This window comes from Balaenoptera ricei, chromosome 7 (genome assembly GCF_028023285.1).
Source record: "Balaenoptera ricei isolate mBalRic1 chromosome 7, mBalRic1.hap2, whole genome shotgun sequence".
In the NCBI taxonomy this organism is placed as follows: domain Eukaryota; kingdom Metazoa; phylum Chordata; class Mammalia; order Artiodactyla; family Balaenopteridae; genus Balaenoptera; species Balaenoptera ricei.
In genome coordinates this window covers 49,774,393-49,794,505 of record NC_082645.1, presented here as the reverse complement: position 1 = coordinate 49,794,505, position 20,113 = coordinate 49,774,393, and the positions used below count along the sequence as shown (strand labels likewise).

The window sequence follows — 20,113 nt, the reverse complement described above, 5'->3', positions numbered from 1 at the left end:
TTTAACTACTTACCTTTTTGGTTTTAGAGGAAGGAAAAAATCTTTAACGACAGCACAAAATCATGTAGCAAATGTAAGTCATTTTTGAAAGATTCAACTACATTTTGTTCCATTTGTTTCATTTTAAGTGATGTATTTGCAAACATGTCATCGCTCACTTTATGTTTACCTCCGTTTTTAGCAGGCTTGATTGTTGCCTGAAATTGCTTTTTCTTTGACGGAGCTTAGTGTAGATGAATGAAAATGTGTTGGAAGCACCTTCCCACAGATAGGGAAGGCCTGTTTGGCCTCTCAGCAAATGTGCAGCCCTGGGACTCGCCAGGGATGGCTACCCAGCTGCTTCCATTCACGCCTGCCTGGGCAGCCCCGGTGAACTTCCAGAATGAGTCCGACTTGGTCGCCTTCTTTCTCTGCTAATAGAGGAAAATGGTACATTTGCATCACTTGCTGTGCCAAGTAAACTTTTTTTTTAATTTGAATTTCGGTCTAGGAGCTAGTCTTTGTAATACCTCTAGATAGAAGCAGTTCCCCAAAGTGAAGCCCCACAAAGTGTCAGCACCACAGAGTTTAATCTCTCTCTCTTGTTCCACAAGGTTATGGGGAGGCAGATTCCTAAAACCTCAGACATCATTGGAGAAAACATTTGATGCCATGAGGACCTTTCTAGGTCGGTGGAGAGTGAGATCTTGTTTCCGGGTTCTCAGTTTGTCCTCAGAAGTCAAGGATGAGGCATCCCCGCTACGGCAGACAGCCATTCTCCTTCCTTCCACTTGAATGCTGTCTTCTCTCGGCCTTCATTTCCATCTGGCCCTGAACGGCCCACTTGTAGAATTAAAAACATCGTCAGGGGTTAGAAGGCTCTCTTGTTTCACTGCATCCGTTTACTTTACCTGCTGTGATTGTTAGTGAAGGTGGAAATTTCCAAAAGTCAGTATCTTTTTTTTGAAAAGACAGAGAATGTAGTTTAGGAATGTAAGATTTGGCCCCTGTCCATCTTCCATCACACCCGGTTTGCCTTAAATGGAAGAATGGAAGTTCCTCTTTCTGGAAATCGGCGGGTGGGGGAGGTGTAGGAGTCAGAAGGGAAGCCCGGGGCGTCTCACCAGACACATGACAGTTTTGCTCTCACCTCCTGGCACCCATAGTACTACAGCTGCCATTCAGAGAGCTCACACGCCAGCCCGTCCCTCTGGAGCAGTTCACACCAGGGAGAGGAAACAGGAGTGCCAAACCATGGCCCCGACAGCCTCGAGGAGGAATTGCAGTTGCGTTTTGGGTGCATTTTGTGTTTCGGCAGAGGAGTATTGAGAGGCACTGTTGTTCCCACCCTGTCATTAGCGGGTGGGTAATAGTGATATAAAATAAGAGATGAATTAGGATAATAAGAGGCAAAGGAGAAAGGAATAAATTTTCCACAAGTAATATTTTTCTCTTCATGGTTATTGAACTTTGAAACAGAACTTGAAAGTAGTAATCATGGTTCCACGGTAGACAAAGGACAGAATGTGAGAGCCAGACAGGAAGGTGTGATTGTCTTTATTACATTAACTAGAAACATACGGAAACAAGCACAGCTTTGAGGAATACACTGCTATTTCCATTCAAGAAAAATTTTTTTAAAAAAAGGAAAAGTCATGGGTGGCCTACTGTGTCATCGCCTTTTTTTTTTTTTCTTTTCTTTTCTTTTTTTAACTAATGAATATGTATCCCTGGTAAGAGAGTCTGTGCATCTTATACATCTTTTGCTTTCCTTTGTTAGTTTCTTGGGATCATTTTTTTGAGGCAGATGTATAGTAAAGCAACACCAAGTGGGATGGTTAAAGGCCCAGAAAAACCTTTAAATAGGGTGGGCAGGTGCTTTCAGCTTTCTCACAACAGCTGTCTTCCATGTTGTATCCCCCAAATAAACAAATAAGACCTATTTGTATTGATTCATTGATTCAGCCAAGACGTAGAAAGCGCCTGCAACATGCCAGACACTTACTTGGGCACTGGGGATAGGAGTGATGAACAGAAGTCACTGCTCCCACAGACCTTCCACTCTAGAGGGGAAACAGACACCAAACAGATAGCCACACTCACGAAGTGTGATAAATGCTCTGAATAAAAATACAGTGTGAGCAGTATAAAGGGGGGCTTGTTCTCTACTGCTCCGAGGAATCGTAATGGAAAGCTATGGGAGCCCTTTTAAGTGGCGGAGGGGAGGGTGACACAATCCTGTTCACATCTGAAGATTTACCGAAATGGAATTAGAGAGGGCCCAGAGTGAAGAGTATCTGCACCTAAAGAAGTACAGAAGTGAATCCAAAAATGCCTTTGCTTCCTCGAAATAGCTCTTGAAATGTTTCATCACACTCTGGTTTGAACACCATAACTAATATATTCTCTGTACAGTATTTTTCACCAGTGGATCATCTCCTAAGGGTCTGAGTAAACTTTTGCCTTGAAGTATTCTATCCATTCCCTTAGAGCACCAACACTGCTCCTATTAAAAAAGAAATTCAGGGACTTCCTGGTGGTGCAGTGGTTAAGAATCCGCCTGCCAGTGCAGGGAACATGGGTTTGAGCCCTGGTCCAGGAAGATCCTACATGCCACGGAGCAACTAAGCCCGTGCACCACAACTACTGAGCCTGCACTCTAGAGCCCGTGAGCCACAACTACTGAGCCTGCGCTCTAGATCCCGCGAGCCACAACTACTGAAGCCCGCGTGCCCTAGAGCCCGTGCTCCGCAACAAGAGAAGCCACCGCAATGAGAAGCCCGCGCACCGCGACGAACAGTAGCCCCGCTTGCCACAGCTAGAGAAAGCCCGCGTGCAGCAACGAGGACCCAACACAGCCAAAAATAAATAAATAAACAAACAAACATGCACACACGTATATTTTTAAAAAATAAAAGAAATTCAACTGCGTTTTGTCACTCGTACACACGTAAAATTTTGGTTTCCTGTTATTTTTCTCTGTTTATTCAGCTCCTACAGAACCTTTATTGTGTAAGTTTGCGGATGGAGGACAGAAGAAGAGACAGAACCCAAACAAATACATCCCTAATGGACGACCGTGGCATAGAGAAGGAGAGGTGAGACTTGTAAGTCCTCTCTTGAAACTTCAGTGGGGTGTGTGATCATGAAAGCTACGTGAATGGTTACACAAGCAGCATCTTGCCTTGGCCGCCACGCTTCTAGAATAGGTGCCAGGATTAAAACTTTATAATCCAGATAATGTCACATAAAACTCTTCCCGGTGGATACCGTGCTAAGAGTGGTGATTCTCCCGATGGACACATAGATGATGGAAACAGCTGTGTTTACCAGTTAGCTACATAAAAAGTAAAAGAGCATTTTAAATCGCTGTAAGAAATGCACGAGTGGTTTTTTCCTCTAATGTCACGGTTTCTTAGGTTTACATTTTAAATTATTCAGAAATTACTTGAAATATTATTAAAATAAACAGTATATTTGTCATTGAGGATTTTTTGCCTAATAATAATGGTCTTTAGAAAAAAAAGAGCTCAATTTCTTAATAAGAATGTTGGCCCATCATTCCCCCATATTTATCGTAAATGGATTGTTCTTTTGTTTTTGTTTTTTTAAGTAACATACTGGTTCAAGAATGTCTAGGGAAGTGCCGTCCAGTAGAAATGTTCTAGAATCTGTACTGTCCAATGATGACCACTAGCCACTTAAGGCTATTTATTTGAGCACTTGGAATGTAGCTTGTATGGTAGAGGGACTCAACTTTTCATTTCATTTTAACTAGCTGCCTGTGACTAACAGCTACCATATGGGACAGTGCCGAGCTACAGCTTAATTCTCGTGTTGAGTTTATAATTACATTTGTCTAACGGAAGCTCTCAATTTTATCAAATACTACTAAACTATCACTGTTTTATGTTGCCATGACTCTGAGAAATGGAATTTTTAATTTGTGCCTTTGCAGATGAATGTTTCTTTTTCTTTCCCATAGGCTGGAATGACACTTACTTATGACCCGACCACGGCTGCTATACAGAACGGGTATGTCATTAAGATAAATACATAATGGCTAGAGGGAAAATGTGAAAGTGGAAAATATCAGATGTTTGTTCCGTGAATGATTCTATTTAAAGGATTACTTAATAAAGGCTTTTGTGTTTGTTCTAGATTTTATCCTTCACCATACAGTATTGCTACCAACCGAATGATCACTCAAACTTCTATTACACCCTATATTGCGTCTCCTGTATCTGCCTACCAGGTTTGTACCTTTAGGATTCATCAAGAGTACGACAACTTGCCGACCTTGAATCACTGCTACATTTTTATGTGTCTTAAAATTTTGAACATTTATAATGAAATTTTAAGTCAGATGTTATGCAGCTTGGATACCCAGTTTAGAATCAGCTGCTTTTTATTTGACAGAGTGATTTACTTTTATGTTTAGGAGAATGTGCAACGAGGGGAAATGGTTGTCAGTTGTCAGTCCGTGAAACCATAGCATTTTAGAATTGGGATGAACCCAAATACTTCCTCCACAACAGGCCCTGCTGCTGGACACCATGTGTCCCAGAAATTGAAACGGAAAGAGAATTGCCGTTAGGTAAAATACAGACTAGGTGTGCACCCTTGCCTTTGTTAATTTGTCAGCAGGAACCAACAAAAGAGCAAGTAAACATGTTAATAAATAAAGGCGTGTCTCTGTTAGGTAACATGAAATGAGCAATGCAGTGAGATTTGAGGCCAAAAAAGAGAGGTGACTCCCTGTTTATGTTATTATGTGAACAGGCTTTACCCTAAACTCCCAGCTTAGAACCAAGATCTCATTAAGCACCTTGTTGTAATGTTGATTTGGTTTTATTGCAGGGGTAGCTCCTATTCTCCATGAACCCCGTGTTGGTGCACATGTACTTGTCCTCCCGTATCAGAGTGCCTCTCACAGTGTTGCCGCCTTGGCCCAGACAGGGGCACTCTAACGGAGTCAGTTACAGACATGGGAATACACTTTTGTTGACTGTTGAGATCCTGTGTGACTAAACTAAACTTCTGTGTATTCTTGTTTTTAAAATAATTGAATTAGTTATTGTAGCCCTGGTTTCTGGGGGTAGGGGACGACAATAATAACTGTGTTATTTCACTTCTATAAGCCTCAGTTTCCTCATCTTTAAAATGGGGATAATAATAGTTTCTATCTCATAGGCTTATGATAAGAACTAAATGAGATTATCTATGTAAAGAACTCACCACAATACCTGGCATATCATTAGCACTCAGTAAATGTTAGCTATGATTATTATTATCATCCTTTACATCCAAGATTAACTGGCTGGTAAGAGTATATCCACTCTGCTTTTTTAAAATAATGCACTGGTCAATGTAAGCAATATCATAAAGGTGGTTCTGTCGAAAAGCATAAAAGTAGCTCTGGATAACAAAGAGAAGAGATTAAATGCACTAAAACTGAAGTTGTAAAGTAGCATTCACAGCCTCCCTCAGCTCCTAGGTTCTTTTCACTTCCTTTCTTTGAGTCGTCACTCATTTTCTTTTATCTCTCTGGGTTGTTAAGTTACTTACGCTGGTGCTTCAGTCTGCTAGGCATAGCACTCACTCATTTAATGCCTTTTTAATGATTTTGAACTTAAGATTTCTATGTTTTCCTTTCCTGTATGAGATTCAATGAGATCTGCTCTAGTGCCTTTTCCCTAATGAACAATTCCTATTTCTGATGTTGAAAAGTAGTCTTCTTTCTTAACTATCTGAACTTGGAAACCTCTTTATGTGTACCACTAAAAATAGGGACAAGTAAGCTTATTCTCAGACAAATGAAAGATTGTGCATATTAATTTGAATGTATGCAGCTCTAGATATTTACAGCTATGAATGCTTCTCCTCACCACCTCTTTTTCTCTCTTTAGTATAAAAGCAGTGGGCATTTTGGCCACAGAATTATCTCATAGAATAGAAAAAAATTAGGAGACCAGGGTTGTTAATAGATTTGATAGACCTAACTGGAAACAACATTTCATTACAAAGGCCTGATTTCTTCTCGTAGGCAATCTGTGTTTCCCTAAGAGACATGTGGAAATTCATTCCAATTGCCTGGCACTCAGTGCCGTTACCTTTTAGACTGATTCTTAACCCTATAAGTTCAGGAACCCAATGGGGTCAGCAGATGGGCTTTAAGTGGTCTGTGATTCTCTTAAATTGTTTGCAGAATGTCGCTTGTATGTGTGCAGTCAGTTGGGGGGAAAAGGTCTATTTCCTTCAACAGGTTTTCAAAAGGATTCATGATCCAAAAGAGGATAAAGAACCAATGATAAAGAGTTCACAGAACGTAGATTATTATTCCCATTTTATAGTTTGGGAAAATTGAGGAATAGAAATTGACAGCAGCAGATTTGTTGCTTAAGGAAGAAAATTGGATTAGATGTCATGACTTCCTAACCCCGTAATGATATAAGCTATTAGATTATTAGGACCACTGGAATTATACCCAAAATGGGTGCATCTGGCCCAAATTGGGGTCTATAACGGGAGCTGCTCGCCTCCCCGTGATTTATTCAGTGAAGGCCTTGCACTCGTGTTGGAGCAAGCCTTTCTCTGCTAAACCACTATATGCTCATACAATTGGATTTGAGAAATTGGCATCTGCAAGAAACCACCAATATCCCAATGGGGAAAGGCTGCAGTCCAGATAACTGAAATGTTAACAAGGCAGAAGCACTTAACTTTGGTCTGCCTTAGGTGGCAAAGGAAACCAGAGAAAACAAGTATCGGGGCTCTGCTATCAAGGTAAATCATAATACATTCTTCCCCCATGACTCTTCCCCATATCCTCTCTGTAGAACCTCTGAAGTTAACAGTAGCGGATGAGATACAGGAGGGTTTTGTTCTCAAGAATTAGAGGCAGACTTATTTTGAAATCACATAGTCTCAGGAAAGCTCTGGGCATCAAGAAACGGGCTGATAGTCTTTCTCTGGGGTGGCAGAGACTACACATGCTTTCTTTCCTGCCACAGAACCTGACTCTCACGTCTTACTTCTCAATCCAGAGGGTCTACTGTAGAGATGCCCTTTTGACTGTAGATGTCAGGATCTAGTTACTGAAGTTTAATTTCCTAAATCTGGATTTCAGATTTTTATGTTTCACACTAACTAGAAATTGTTGACTGCCAGACAAGATTTCTGAAATGTAATGTCCTGGGTATAAAAAGGGGGTTGAATTTGATTATTCTTTTTAAATAAGCACATACTTTAAGGATTAGTTTCTAATAAGATGTGCTGGAATTAATTCTCATTGCTCTGTATTCCTAAAGCACCTACGTTCATATCTTGATTGTAATACTTTTCACTATTTCTTTGAGTTGTTTACTTGTTTATCTCCCTTGCTTATTAGACAGTAAATTTCTTGAGGGTGGGGCCTATGTCTTCCTTTTTCTCTTTGGTGCTTGATACTCAGGAAATACTTTTTGAGTGGGCAAATGGAACTTGGTTTTAAATAATCATTTCATCCTATTCAGAGTGACCAGTTTGTCAAGAACCCTAACTGCCTTAATCTTTTTAATCATTGATAGTATTGTTTCCTTATTTTCCTTCTGTAGATCTTAACATGATTAAAAGAGCTCTAGAGAAATAGGTAGCACTCTAATGGAAATCAATGTTTCTTCCAAAATCCTTCCTTTTCCAGGTGCAAAGCCCTTCTTGGATGCAGCCGCAACCATATATCCTACAGCACCCCGTAAGTTTTTCATCTTAATGGCTTTGTAGTTTATAAGTAAGCTATGTATACGTTAAAAACCATTCTCTGAGTTTAAACCATTTGCCCAAAGATGGTGTAGGATTTGGGAGATTTTAAATATGAAATATGAGAATGAGTTCATTATAAAACTTTCACTCACATTGTCTTAAAATAAATCAGTGGTTGACCTTAAGTCGAATTCACAATCCATGAGAATTTAAACGTAGGAGATTGTTCCATTGGATTTTTAAATTTTAAAGTTTTAAAATTGCTAAATTTTTAACCATACTTAGGATGAATAGCTCTCATTGTTTACATGCTGTTGAATGCAAATATAAAGTGTTCAAAATTGACCTAGAGTTTTTCATTAGTGTTAGCCTCTCCATGGAAATTATAAAAAACCTAAAGTAGTAACACCGACTTTGGTAAATAACAAAGGTGATTTCTTTAGTGACACGAGCATGTGTTGTACTTATGTATATATTACAGTTTTTAAATTGAATGAGTTACCCTTCACCTTATTAGGTAGTATAGTTAATGTATTTTTCAGAGATACATAAAATCCAGTTTGTGGAATTAAAACATGGGTTTAAAATTTGAAAAATAAAGGTGGAGAACAAAATCACAAAAAAGACCAAGAATGCCTAATGTAATAATCTAGATGCTTGCCATGAGGAGGCCGCAAATTTGGCCTAAGCTTTCTAGTAACCAGTGCAAAATGGGAATCTTAATAAGCAATACAGTTCACAGTACTTATAAAACGGATCAGTTGCTTAGGAAAAGCACACTGTTTTTGGCCTTAAAATGAGACGGGAATTTCTCTCAGGACAACTTCCTAAAGAGGAGATTATGCAGTGTTAGGCCAGGCATGTGAAACAGCAGAACAGGGACACATTCTGAACAGGAAGTTGCTGAGATGACTTTGAAGAAGCAGATAAAACATGTTTAGTTGATAACACAGGAGAAGAGCTCTCTGATGCTATATGTATGTGTGTTGTGTGTCTGTATAAACATACACACGTATGTTTCTACACACACACATCTGCACACGTACACCCACAAAGCCACACAAACGCCTATGGCAATCTGCATCCCGGGTACTCTGTGCTGTCCTATTGGGGAATGCTGGAAATCAGCTCACTTTTCATTTGGGGGCTTCCTAGTACAGTAGCTCCTACAGATGAATGAGGAAGAGGAGCAGGAAGCTCCTTCTGCATATTCTGGGCTTTTGAGTCATTTCCATGTTACCACACACTTTTTGATGTTGCACGTTAAAAATTTTAAAGGAAAAAATTTCTTATGAAATATATTAATAACAAACTACTTCTGACATGAATCTATATCCTTTGGGGGAGAAGGGGTCAACTATTACAGACAGAGGCAGACACATCTCTGAGTTGAACAACTTTGAGACAGTAGTGGTGTGTGCAGAAGGCTCCTACCTGAGGATTCATCCCTTCTCCCCACCCAGATTTAGACTGCCTGCAACCAGCATTAACGCACCTGCACACCAATCTTCGCCCTCAATTGTGTATCAATTTATCAGTAAATAACAGTGTATTTAAGGGATGAGTCAGGTACAGTGATACCAAAAACCTAACATTAATATTTGTAGGGTGTATCAGAATAATTGCATCCTCAGGTAATCAGGTGATAGCAAAAGTGAGAGGAATGCTATAATCCATAAGAATATTACAATTGGATAAATTAGAGAAAATGCAAAAATCCAGAAATAGAACTAATCGAATTTCATACACAATTAATGTACCATTAAGTAATCATTAAAAATGATGATAATGACAGCAAGGCAGTAAGGTAAATATTTATAATGGAATGTTAAGTTATAAAGCAAAACCCAGGGGCTTCCCTGGTGGCGCAGTGGTTAAGAATCCGCCTGCCAATGCAGGGGACACGGGTTCGAGCCCTGGTCCGGGAAGATCCCACATACCACGGAGCAACTAAGCCTGTGAGCCACAACTGCTGAGCCCGTATGCCACGACTGCTGAAGCCCATGCACCTAGAGCCTGTGCTCCACAGCAAGAGAAACCACCACAATGAGAAGCCCACGCACCGCAACAAAGAGTAGCCCCCGCTCGGCGCAACTAGAGGAAGTCCAAGCACAGCAACAAAGACCCAACGCAGCCAAAAATAAATGAATTAATTAATTAATAAAAAAAAAAAAAAAAAGAAGAATCCGCCTGCCAGTGCAGGGTACACGGGTTCGGGCCCTGGTCCGGGAAGATCCCACATGCCGCAGAGCAACTAAGAGCATGCGCCACAACTACTGAGCCTGCGCTCTAGAGCCTTCAAGCCACAACTACTGATCCCGTGTGCCACAACTACTGAAGCCCACGTGCCTAGAACCCGTGCTCTGCAACAAGAGAAGCCACTGCAATGAGAACCCTGCGCGCCGCAACGAAGAGTAGCCCCCGCTCGCCACAAGTAGAGAAAGCCCGTGTGCAGCAACGAAGACGCAACAAAGACTCAACACAACCAGAAATAAATAAATAAAATAAATAAATCAAAAAAAAAAAAAAAAAAAGCAAAACCCAGGATATGAAATAGTTCACGCGCCCTGGTTGCAACTCTGTAAAAACATGCAGAGACCAGAATCTGGAGAGTGCTACCCTGACCATGCTAACAGCTGTGTATTAGAGACAGGCTGGGTTATACGGGTGATTTTTTTCACCCCTCCTCTCTGTTTTTAACTATATTTAATTTTATTTTTGATGACCAGAATTTTTTCAAATGAAATCAAAGATTCTAAAATTGGATTATTAATCATATCTGAATCTGCTTCCCTCCCCTGGCACCAAATTGCAGTTGAAAGTTCTGAGAAACACTGAGTGAATGAAGAATGTGATCTTGATCCTAACAGCCTGACCTTGAATCAAATGAGTATTTTTTTAACATTTTTGAACGAAACACTGTATTTAGAATATTCAATATAGTATATTGTTTTGTGGCTGCATGAAACATCAACTGTCATTTACTTTAAAAAAAAAAATTAAGCATTTTGTAACCCTGGCCAGCCAAAAGTAGTTTGCGTTTCCTGTCACACCCCATAGTTCTCCTGTGGACTAGCTTGCTTTACAGTTAACTGAAAGTAAAGGGAGAGGTATTTAACCAAAGGATTTCTGTGAAGTGGGTGCTCTTTTAAAAAGTCTCAGGAAGCACAATGTAGACCATTTATAAGAAATCATGACACCATTTGCAAGTTTGAGGGCAGGTTATTTTAGCTTCGTGTTCCTCAGTAAACTAAGGCATTTCCTTTGCAAAAGATGGTTCCAGAATCTGCACTCCCTCCCTCAGTTTGTCTCACTTCCTCTGTCTCCGACTCCCCAGGGTGCCGTGTTAACTCCCTCAATGGAGCACACCATGTCACTACAGCCCGCATCTATGATCAGCCCTCTGGCCCAGCAGATGAGTCATCTGTCACTAGGCAGCACCGGAACAGTAGGTGGCAAATTAATATCATGTGTCTCAGCAAACAGAGGAGGGTAAATTAATTCCGCCTGTGTCTTCCTTATCAATTATAGACTCTGTAATGTCAGAGATTATGTCTGATCCCCTCTCTCCTTCCCACATTGCCTTTCACATAGTAAGTACTCAGATATTTCTTGATTAATTGATGAACTAAAAGCCTGTCCTCTGGGTATCTGTCTCTCCTTTATCAGAATATAGCATCCATACAAGACCACTTCTAGCCCTAACGACTAGTATCGTTCATTCACACTGGCAGACCTGGTCTCATGAAGCAAAAAATGAAGGTGATTCATGGCAGTCAAGGCAGGGAATTTTTACTCACTTATTTCTTCTTGTATGGATTTTGGGGGCACTGAATCACAATCTTAGTATTGACTTATTTCCTCCAAATCCAGGGACTCAGTTGGGAATTGGGGTTGAACTAATCCCAGATTCACTTCCAGGGTTGATACGTGTAGTGTTTAGATGGTCAGATGGCCAAAGGCTTTTAATGGAGACCATATCGATGGTAGGTTAAAAGAACAAAGGGTAGTATTTTCCTGGCTTACGTTCACAGCCAGCAGAAGCAGCTTGTAAAGGCTAAGCCAGGGCCACACACATCCAGTGAGAAACCTCTCCTGCCTTCGGAGAAGGATGACTGTCGGCATCAGGAAAGCAAGGGTCCATTTCCCATTTTTCAGTGACCTGCTAAAGATGTAATAGGTCATTTACTTCTTGGGTCTCCACCTATGGAAACAATTCTAGGTACTGGTTCAGGGGGCTGCTGGAAACTCATGAGGTCCTTTGAGAGAGAGACCTTCTAGAATAAAATAGCATGTTAGTGATGCTGAATTACCGAGGACGAGAAACTGTAGTGACCGTCGCCCGTGGCTCGTCGTTGGCCATGCTGACTGTATTCTTCTTTTCAGTACATGCCTGCCACATCAGCTGTGCAGGGGGCCTACTTGCCACAGTATACACACGTGCAGACGCCGGCGGTTCCTGTGGAGGTTGGTATAGACTGTCCAGTGGCCATTCTGGCAGTGAGTAATTTCAGAAATGGGTTAAATAGAACTCAAAGAAGAATCAATCGAAAGTCAGACATTTGCATAAAGAATCGAGTTGAGAGGGAGTCTATGCCTAGAGTTGTTTTCAACTATGAAATATTCTCTGCATACAAGTTAGTAAACAGCATCCAAGCCACACCCCCAAGACTCCCAGAAATACTGATATTTTCTAGGCTTGTAGCACATTTCATACCCCTTCAAGGCTCTATCTTGTCTCCTGTAAAATGACGCTTACAGGCAAATTAAGATAAAGCTGGAATTTGCAATCCTAGTACCAAAGATTATGTCAATAATAATAATTACAAAAATTAACTTGTTATCATTAAGATACTTGAAAAAAAATGTTTCAAAACTGTAACAGGGATGAGGAACAAACCATACCTGTTTTTATAGAGACTTAGTAGAGCTAAATAACTCTTAGTTCTTGTTATGGAAGATACTGTTATGATATTGATATGGAAGAAGTCTGACATTTGAATTCAAGTTGGACAGAAAGCACAGTGTTTTCCTGCAGAGTACCCTTGAAATTCCAAGGAAATTCATCAACCCAGTCGATCCCCCCCCTGCTAGGCAGATCCCATAGGTTCCAATTCCAGAAACAACCCTAGGACTGTGGCTGGATTACAGGGGAGGTGGGATGTGTTTTGTTTTGTTTGCTTCTAAATGATTTAAATTTGTGCAATTACTGATAACCACAGTTATCAGAACCCACAGTCCCTTATCTGCAATGCTGGAACAAACAAATCTGAAACGAAAAATTTTCCTTGTAACTACTTTAGCAAAAAACCTGACCTGTGACAGAACCCAAGCTGAACTGATGTAAGACAAGATCTTTACCCCATTTACACTGCATATTCATACCTTTCAGCACAGACCTATTAATGTGTTTGATTATGAGGTACAGCCCTAGACCCCACTGGGTATAGTCTCTGAGGTACAGCATATGCATACCATGTTTCAGATTCTAAAATCTGAGAATACTGAATTCCAAGTCACATCTGGCCCCCAAAGGGTAAGAGATTTGTTTGGTAAATTGCAGCTTGATATGAAGAGGCAACTCATAAAAGTTAAAGGAGGTTCTTTGGGTCTATCAGACATTTTAACTTCTTAGGGAAATAACTTTGAAGGCTCTATGTGACATTAAGAAAATCACTTTTAAGGAGTGCTTGTTTTTAAGATGTGGGACTCAGTCCGACCTAGGTAACAGAGTTTGGATTTCTTTGCTCACATGTCTCATCTATTCTGCTTTGTTGTAGGAGGCGAGTGGTCAGCAGCAGGTGGCTGTAGAGACGTCTAATGACCATTCTCCATATACCTTTCAACCCAATAAGTAACTGTGAGGTATGAGAGAAAGGTCTCCATCACTATAGGGCTCAAGTCAAGGAAAGTCTGATTCTTGTATCAAAATGGTACTTTAAACAACTCAGGTCTGGTCACACTGCTTCAGTCATGGCCAGGGAATCCAATGTTACTGAAATGTTAAAATCAGTGATTTTGTGGATTTGTAGATAAGTATTCTGTCCAAAAATAACAGTGCCTTATATTGAAGTCAAATGTATATTTACTCTCTCTTCCTCCCTACCCAACCCCCACCAAAAGATTGGTAACATAATCAGACAGCGCCAGGTACCAAATTCGTCCTACAATACATTTATATATTTTTTTTATATTATATATATATATTATATGTAATATATATATATTGTTTTAATGCTCACAAACTAAAGGAAATATAGCATAAGATTTTGCTTAATCTAGCATTACAAGATTAGCAGTATATTGACTATGAATCTAATATGGCTATCCTTAGATTGAGAGATTGCTCTCCCAGCTCCCACTTGGACCACGGATCTCAAAACTAGTCACTCTGCCATGCAGATTGCAGTAAAACAGCTGTGTGGAACTTAGAACACCTGGGTTTCTGGATTGCTCTGGTGAAGTATGTTGCAGGTCCCAGATTTGAAAGGTGGACTCGGGGCATAGAAAGTGACCTCAGTTCCAGAGTTTGCATTTACTGGCCTACCACCAGCGATGAGCAGAGCCTTTCTCAAACACATATCTTTAAAACAAGAAAGAGATGACAAAGCTCTGGTATATTACACCAAATGTACAAAAGCTTTTTTTTTTTTTTATTTTTCTCTTCCAGGTGTACAGAAGGGTGTGCTTAAATGAAGAAGGTTGTGAAGGCTGAACAATCATGGATTTTTCTGATCAATTGTGCTTTAGGAAATTATTGACAGTTTTGCACAGGTTCTTGAAAACGTTATTTATAATGAAATCAACTAAAACTATTTTTGCTATAAGTTCTATAAGGTGCATAAAACCCTTAAATTCATCTAGTAGCTGTTCCCCTGAACAGGTTTATTTTAGTAAAAAAAAAAAAAAAAAAAAAAAAAAAAAAACCAACAAAATACAAAAAGATTTTTATCAAATGTTATGATGCAAAAAAAGAAAAAAAAAAAGAAAAAAGGAAAAAAAAAAGAAAAAGAAAACTTCAATTCTCTGGGTATGCACAAAGACCATGAAGACTTACCCAAGTGCATGACCGGATTCTTGTGGTTTTGTTCATTTTGTGTTTCGTTTGTGTTTTTTTCAGCTGTATGAAATGGGCTTTCTGATGTTTAAATAGTCCAACTTCACCCCTGGTGTTCTGTGCTTGCAGTGTGAGTGTTGCCGCCAGTGTCTCTTTCCTTAGCTTTCCGTTTTCCTTTCCACGTAGTGTGAAGTGTCTTATCCTTTTCTATGAATTCCAATTTGCCTTAACTCTTTTGATGCTGTAGCTGTTTCAGTAAAAGTTAGTTCAAACTAATGATGTAGAATGCTTTGACCAAATGGGCTGGTCTATTATGCCTTGTAAAACAGCAGCATAGGGCTTTTAAAAGGTAGTCAATAAAAGTTGCTGAAATTTTGGCTTTTTTAAATATGTAGTAGGTGTTTTTAATGATTTTTCACATAATGTGTAAGGTAGTGAAATGCAAGAAGGGAAAACTGTTTTGTGTGAAACACATTTTCTGACTGGGGAACTTTTAATAGGGTAAATTGTTTGTAAGGCTGTACGCCAAGAGTTTCCTCTGATAGTTTGACTGATTTAGGATATCTGCTGTATGATGCAATGTAAAGTCTTTTTTGCCTTTTTTTCAGGAAAAAAAAAACAACTAACTTGATGTTCTAGATTTAGTGTAGGTAGCGTAGGGGCAGGGGGTGGGGGGAGGGGAGGGAGTCACCGAATGTTCTGTCCTTCCTTTATACTAACGATAGTGCTTTAGAATGAGAATGACGCCTGAGATCTGGCAAACCGAAAAAAAAAAAACACAAATGTTGCTATTGCAACGAAATGGCAAAAGCTAAAAGTAAGGATTTATCTTCAAACATAAGCTGAGATATGAATAGAAGCAAAACGATTGGCTACTAGCTCTCTCTATCACGTAAATTTGAGAAACAAAAATTACTTGGCACTTTTAAAGGTAACTTCACCAAAGACCGAAGAGCCAGTAACCAGTAGCTCCAACTTGTCTCAGCATCACATCTTCTGTGCTCTTTATTTTTGCCGGACCAGTTTGCGGTTAGGAGAATGTGCCTTTTTTGTACCTTTGGATTTAGGTTTTATAATTTTAATTGATGTATGGACACACACAAACAAACAAAAAAGCATGAAGGAAGATTTGGATCCAAGCAGTGCCACACTTTACATCATCACTACAAGTGTTAAGTGTAAAGAAAAACCAATTTTGAAACTATGAAATTCCTGATTCATAAATATACAGTTATTTCTACTTTAGTACATATAAGATAATTCACTGTTATTAAAGCTCTTTTATTAAGACAATTGCATACGTTTGAAAAGCAATGGTAAATTAAGTTGTCTTCCAAAACTGTGTACTTGTCTGGTCAACTGTGTGTGATCAGTTATCTACCTCAGAGTCTATTTTCTTTTGTGCTGGGACAGGTTGCTGGCCCTCCCTGTTTCCACAGACCAAATCCTTCCTAGCTCAGGAGCTAGGCCTAAGCAGTTATTTCTTTCGAGTATTTTTTAGTTCTTAAAATTTATGCTTGTGTTTGATTATAGATGTCAGTGACATTTCATAGTTTCAAAAGTCCTTGCTGCTCTGAGAAGTGTAGATTCTAGTGAAAATTACATAGTCATAAGAGAAGTGTGTTTTTGTTTTTGTTTTTGTTTCCTTTTTTAAAGTTGTGGTATTATTGGTTCTATGCTCCCTGGAATATTACTGCTTTGTGAAAGTCCAGACTGAACGCAGCACCCTCTTTGTACCTAGTACATTATAAACCTGGGTCTCTCACTACTTGATATTTTTGCATTAGTTAAGACAGAAATTTGATAACTCAGTTAGAGGGGAGGGGAAATCTGCTGCTAGAAATGTCTGAACTAAGTGCCATACTCGTCTGGGTAAGATTTGGGAAACATAACCTCTGTACATAAAAAAAGAAAAAAAATCAGTTAAACATCACATAGTAGACAGCCATTAAATTATAAAAAAAATTAATTTATGAAGAAAGACCTTTTGTACAGATTGAAAAAAAAAGATTTTCATAGAGATATCTATATGATCAAGAGAGTTAATTTTTTATTTTTGTTTTACTAGTGCCACAAACTTGCCAGTGGTAACTTATTTGTCCGGTTCAAGATAACTCTGTAGTTTTCTTTCCTAGGACTTGTTGTTAAACGCCAAAAAGACATTTTTGAACTGTACATTTGATCAGATTGTTAGCTTTTTCTGTTTTATTTCTTTTGAGAACCTTTGAATAAAAAACATCTGAAATTTTATTTTTCCTGTCAATTTTTTTGAGATTAGATTAAATGTATATCAGAATTTCATTTCATTTCTGATCTCTTCTTTCAGCTCAGTGGATTGGTTTGAAACTGAGTTGAAAATTATTTTCAGATTCAATATGTACTCGAAATACATTTCCTTTAAAAGAACTGGGAAAAAACCTTCCCACCCTGTTGTTTTTGGTTATTTCAGTTCATGTACAGGGACAAGCATTAGCTCACCATGTTTCCTCTCAGCAAAGTCCCCCTTTGGTCTGTTCTTAAACACCAACGAGCCAGGCCCCTCTCCTTCCTCCTTCCTTACTGCTACCTTTTGACTGTGGCAATGTCATTGCCCAGCAAGGAGGACAGAATAAAAACAGCATCCCCATCTCTGGTAAACAAGCTCACGGGTAAGGATTTCAAGGTGATCTTATCCCTGCCTTGATGCCTCTGGCCTCCTTTAGTGACCTTGTTTGGCTGTTCCCAGTAGGAGGCTCTGGTGCAGCATTCATGGGGCAGAGACTACAGCTGTCTTTCCCACACTGACATGCTTTATGGGAGGCTCTTAGTACAAGAAATTGACTCTTACCCAAGGTAAATGAAATGTTTCAGTGTAGTTGTAAAAGTTTCTTTTTCTGCTGCCCAGTGGCTCTGTCCTGATGAAAGGAGTGCGGGAGAAAAATATCCATAGCCTCCATTTCTGTATGCCTCTTCCGCAGTGTGGACGATGGGATATGTGAATTAGATACATGGGGTTTAGAGCATTTACCTTGCCAGAGCCGAGAAAGCCCCACTACTCACTGGCTCTTTGAGAAAAGGGAACCCGGTCCTCTAATGATAACCAGTGCCTCAGAGAGAAAGATGTCGGGGCAGGAGCAAAGTGTAGTCTCACTGAGACACACGCAGGCTGCCAAGAATGTAAGCTATGTGGCCTCGTGTTCTGTCCCAGCCTCACACTGTCCCCATGCTCCTTCATAGGACCACTGACCAGAGGCAGGAAAGAAATACTGCTGGGCACCTTAGGTTTTGTTAACCTTATTTTTGTTCTCTTATTTTAAGACGGCTTATGTCATTGGAGTCCTGGGACATCCGGGGGCTGTCGTTCACACACAAACTGATAAACACTTTTTCAGAGCACCTTTTCTGTCTGTGCAACAGGGCTAAGCAAGCCAGAATGCTGATGGATAAAAAAGAGCTGTCGCTCACACATAGAAAGAGGACCTGTGGCACCTTTGGGGATCAACCCCCACCTTGCTAAAATGTTGTGGCTCCTCGGGTCATGGTCAGGGGTCAGGACTCCCCCTTTGTCTGAGATGGCCTGGGTCCAAGGATCGGGGAGGAATTCTGGCCTGGAAAAGAGGGAGGAAGCTGGCAGCGACTCCCGGGCGTGCATATTTCTCTCTCTCTCTATGCGCTGGGATGAGGGAGAGCAGTGGGTGGACAGGAGCCCCGTTTTCTCCCCACCATCCATGCCCTTCAAGAGCAGTGGCGCGAGGTACATCCGCTGGAGCATGAATTCCGCCTCCTCTCAAATTTCACAGATGCTGGTTAAAAATTCACTAAGAGGAAGGTAGTGCCTCCCAGCCTGAGTAGGGGCTCAAAAATGTGCAGATCTGACAACGATAGTCTCATTCCACCAGAATAGCCAAAGAGGCAAAGATGCAGCTGCCTTGGGAGAAAGGTCACAGACCTGTCACCACCACCTTCCTTCACCACCCCCCGCCCTTGCATGAAAATCTTCAGAAGATGGCAAGTAGGTAGGGAGGAAAACTCAGCCCAGGGTTAAAGAAAAACCGGGCAGCTTCTTCCCCTGCAATAGCAATGTGATGAGATAAGCGCCCCTCGGTAGTGGCGGGGAGCGGGGGAGGGGTGGCCGCAGGCAGCCCCGGCAGGTGGCGCTGGGGAGCAGGGCTGCGGGGCAATGCTCACGGGGCCCAGCGCAGCGTCCTTGGTACGGCTGGGGAGGCGGTGCCATGCGCCCATCCTTCCTGTGGATGACCTCGGCCAGGCGATGGAATTTCAGCCCTGTGGGATGGCTCCGGAGGAGTGTCTCCTGTCTTTGGACGTCCTGCCTTGACGCTCTGGGTCTTTTCAGGGCCCGGGAGTGTTCTCACTTGAGCCACTAGAGGGAGGATTTTTGTCGTTCTTCACCTGCAGCTGTGAGCTTGAAGGCAGGCGACCCGGGCCTCGCAGGGGGTGCTCCCGGTGGAAATCGAGGATCCCCAGGCACACACCTCTGGGGATAACAGGGTACTCGAACTGCGGGTCAGTAGTAAGAACATTGCCCGATGCTGTCAGCTCCCTCCTGAGAGCGTTGTTGCTCAGACGGGGAGTAACTTACATGTGACTTTTAAGGCTCAAGGAAGGGGTTGGGGGCAGGGAAGGAAGTCAAAAGCCTTGCCAGACCTCATGACTGCAGGCGCAAGAAAGTGCTGGCAGGTCTCTGGGCTGCTCAGAATTGAAAACAGGTGGCTTTGGATTAAATACAAACTTTAATGCTATTATTCCTTTTGTGTGTGTGTGTGTGTGACTGAGATTTGATCTAGGTTATTCCACTGCTCATTGACACCAAATACGGATCATAAACGAGACTACAGGTATCTCCTACCCTCTAGTATCCCTGAAACCACTTCCTCTCCTTGAATACCTCCAGTGACTGGGCACTTCCCACCTCTCTTGGCATCCTGTATCTTTTTGGAACTGCTCTCAAACTTGCTTATGGAGTCAAATTTGCGTCTTTGTAATTTCTACCTGTCAGCCTTAGTTCTGCCAACTGAGATGCCACAGAATAAGTCCGTCATTCCCATTCCTGAAAAGACAAAAGCATAGTGACAGACGACACATCAGTGATTGCCAGGAGTTAAAGGGGAGAGGAGGATGTGACCATAAAGGGCTAGCACAGGGGTTTGGGGGGGATGATGAAACTGTTTAATATCCTGATGGTGGTGGTTACACAAATCTACATATGAGCTAAAATTCATAGAGCTGTATACCCCAAAATTCTATTTTAATGTACAGCCATTTATTCAAAAAACTTTTAAAAAAATGAGACAAGTCAGTCATTTCTCAAATGTGGAGAACTCCTGGCTCCACAAATCT

General features: G+C 40.9%; 1 protein-coding gene across 7 annotated transcripts in view; it reads left to right on the top strand.

The window, feature by feature from the left end:
• RBMS1 (RNA binding motif single stranded interacting protein 1) overlaps nucleotides 1-17,026 on the top strand; it is a 208,620-nt gene extending 191,594 nt beyond the window's left edge. For 4 of the 7 annotated variants that reach the window (XM_059927969.1, XM_059927967.1, XM_059927972.1 and 1 more), the window contains exons 7-15: nucleotides 2,971-3,086; nucleotides 3,965-4,014; nucleotides 4,141-4,234; nucleotides 6,718-6,765; nucleotides 7,661-7,711; nucleotides 11,057-11,167; nucleotides 12,106-12,186; nucleotides 13,500-13,584; nucleotides 14,390-17,026. In XM_059927969.1, coding sequence (XP_059783952.1) covers nucleotides 2,971-3,086; nucleotides 3,965-4,014; nucleotides 4,141-4,234; nucleotides 6,718-6,765; nucleotides 7,661-7,711; nucleotides 11,057-11,167; nucleotides 12,106-12,186; nucleotides 13,500-13,577 — 629 coding nt within the window. In that variant the 3' untranslated portion in view covers nucleotides 13,578-13,584; nucleotides 14,390-17,026. The remainder of the gene's footprint in view (nucleotides 1-2,970; nucleotides 3,087-3,964; nucleotides 4,015-4,140; nucleotides 4,235-6,717; nucleotides 6,766-7,660; nucleotides 7,712-11,056; nucleotides 11,168-12,105; nucleotides 12,187-13,499; nucleotides 13,585-14,389) is intronic. The other 3 variants (XM_059927971.1, XM_059927974.1, XM_059927973.1) reach the window with 3 other exon arrangements.
• The last annotated feature ends 3,087 nt before the right edge of the window (nucleotides 17,027-20,113 follow it).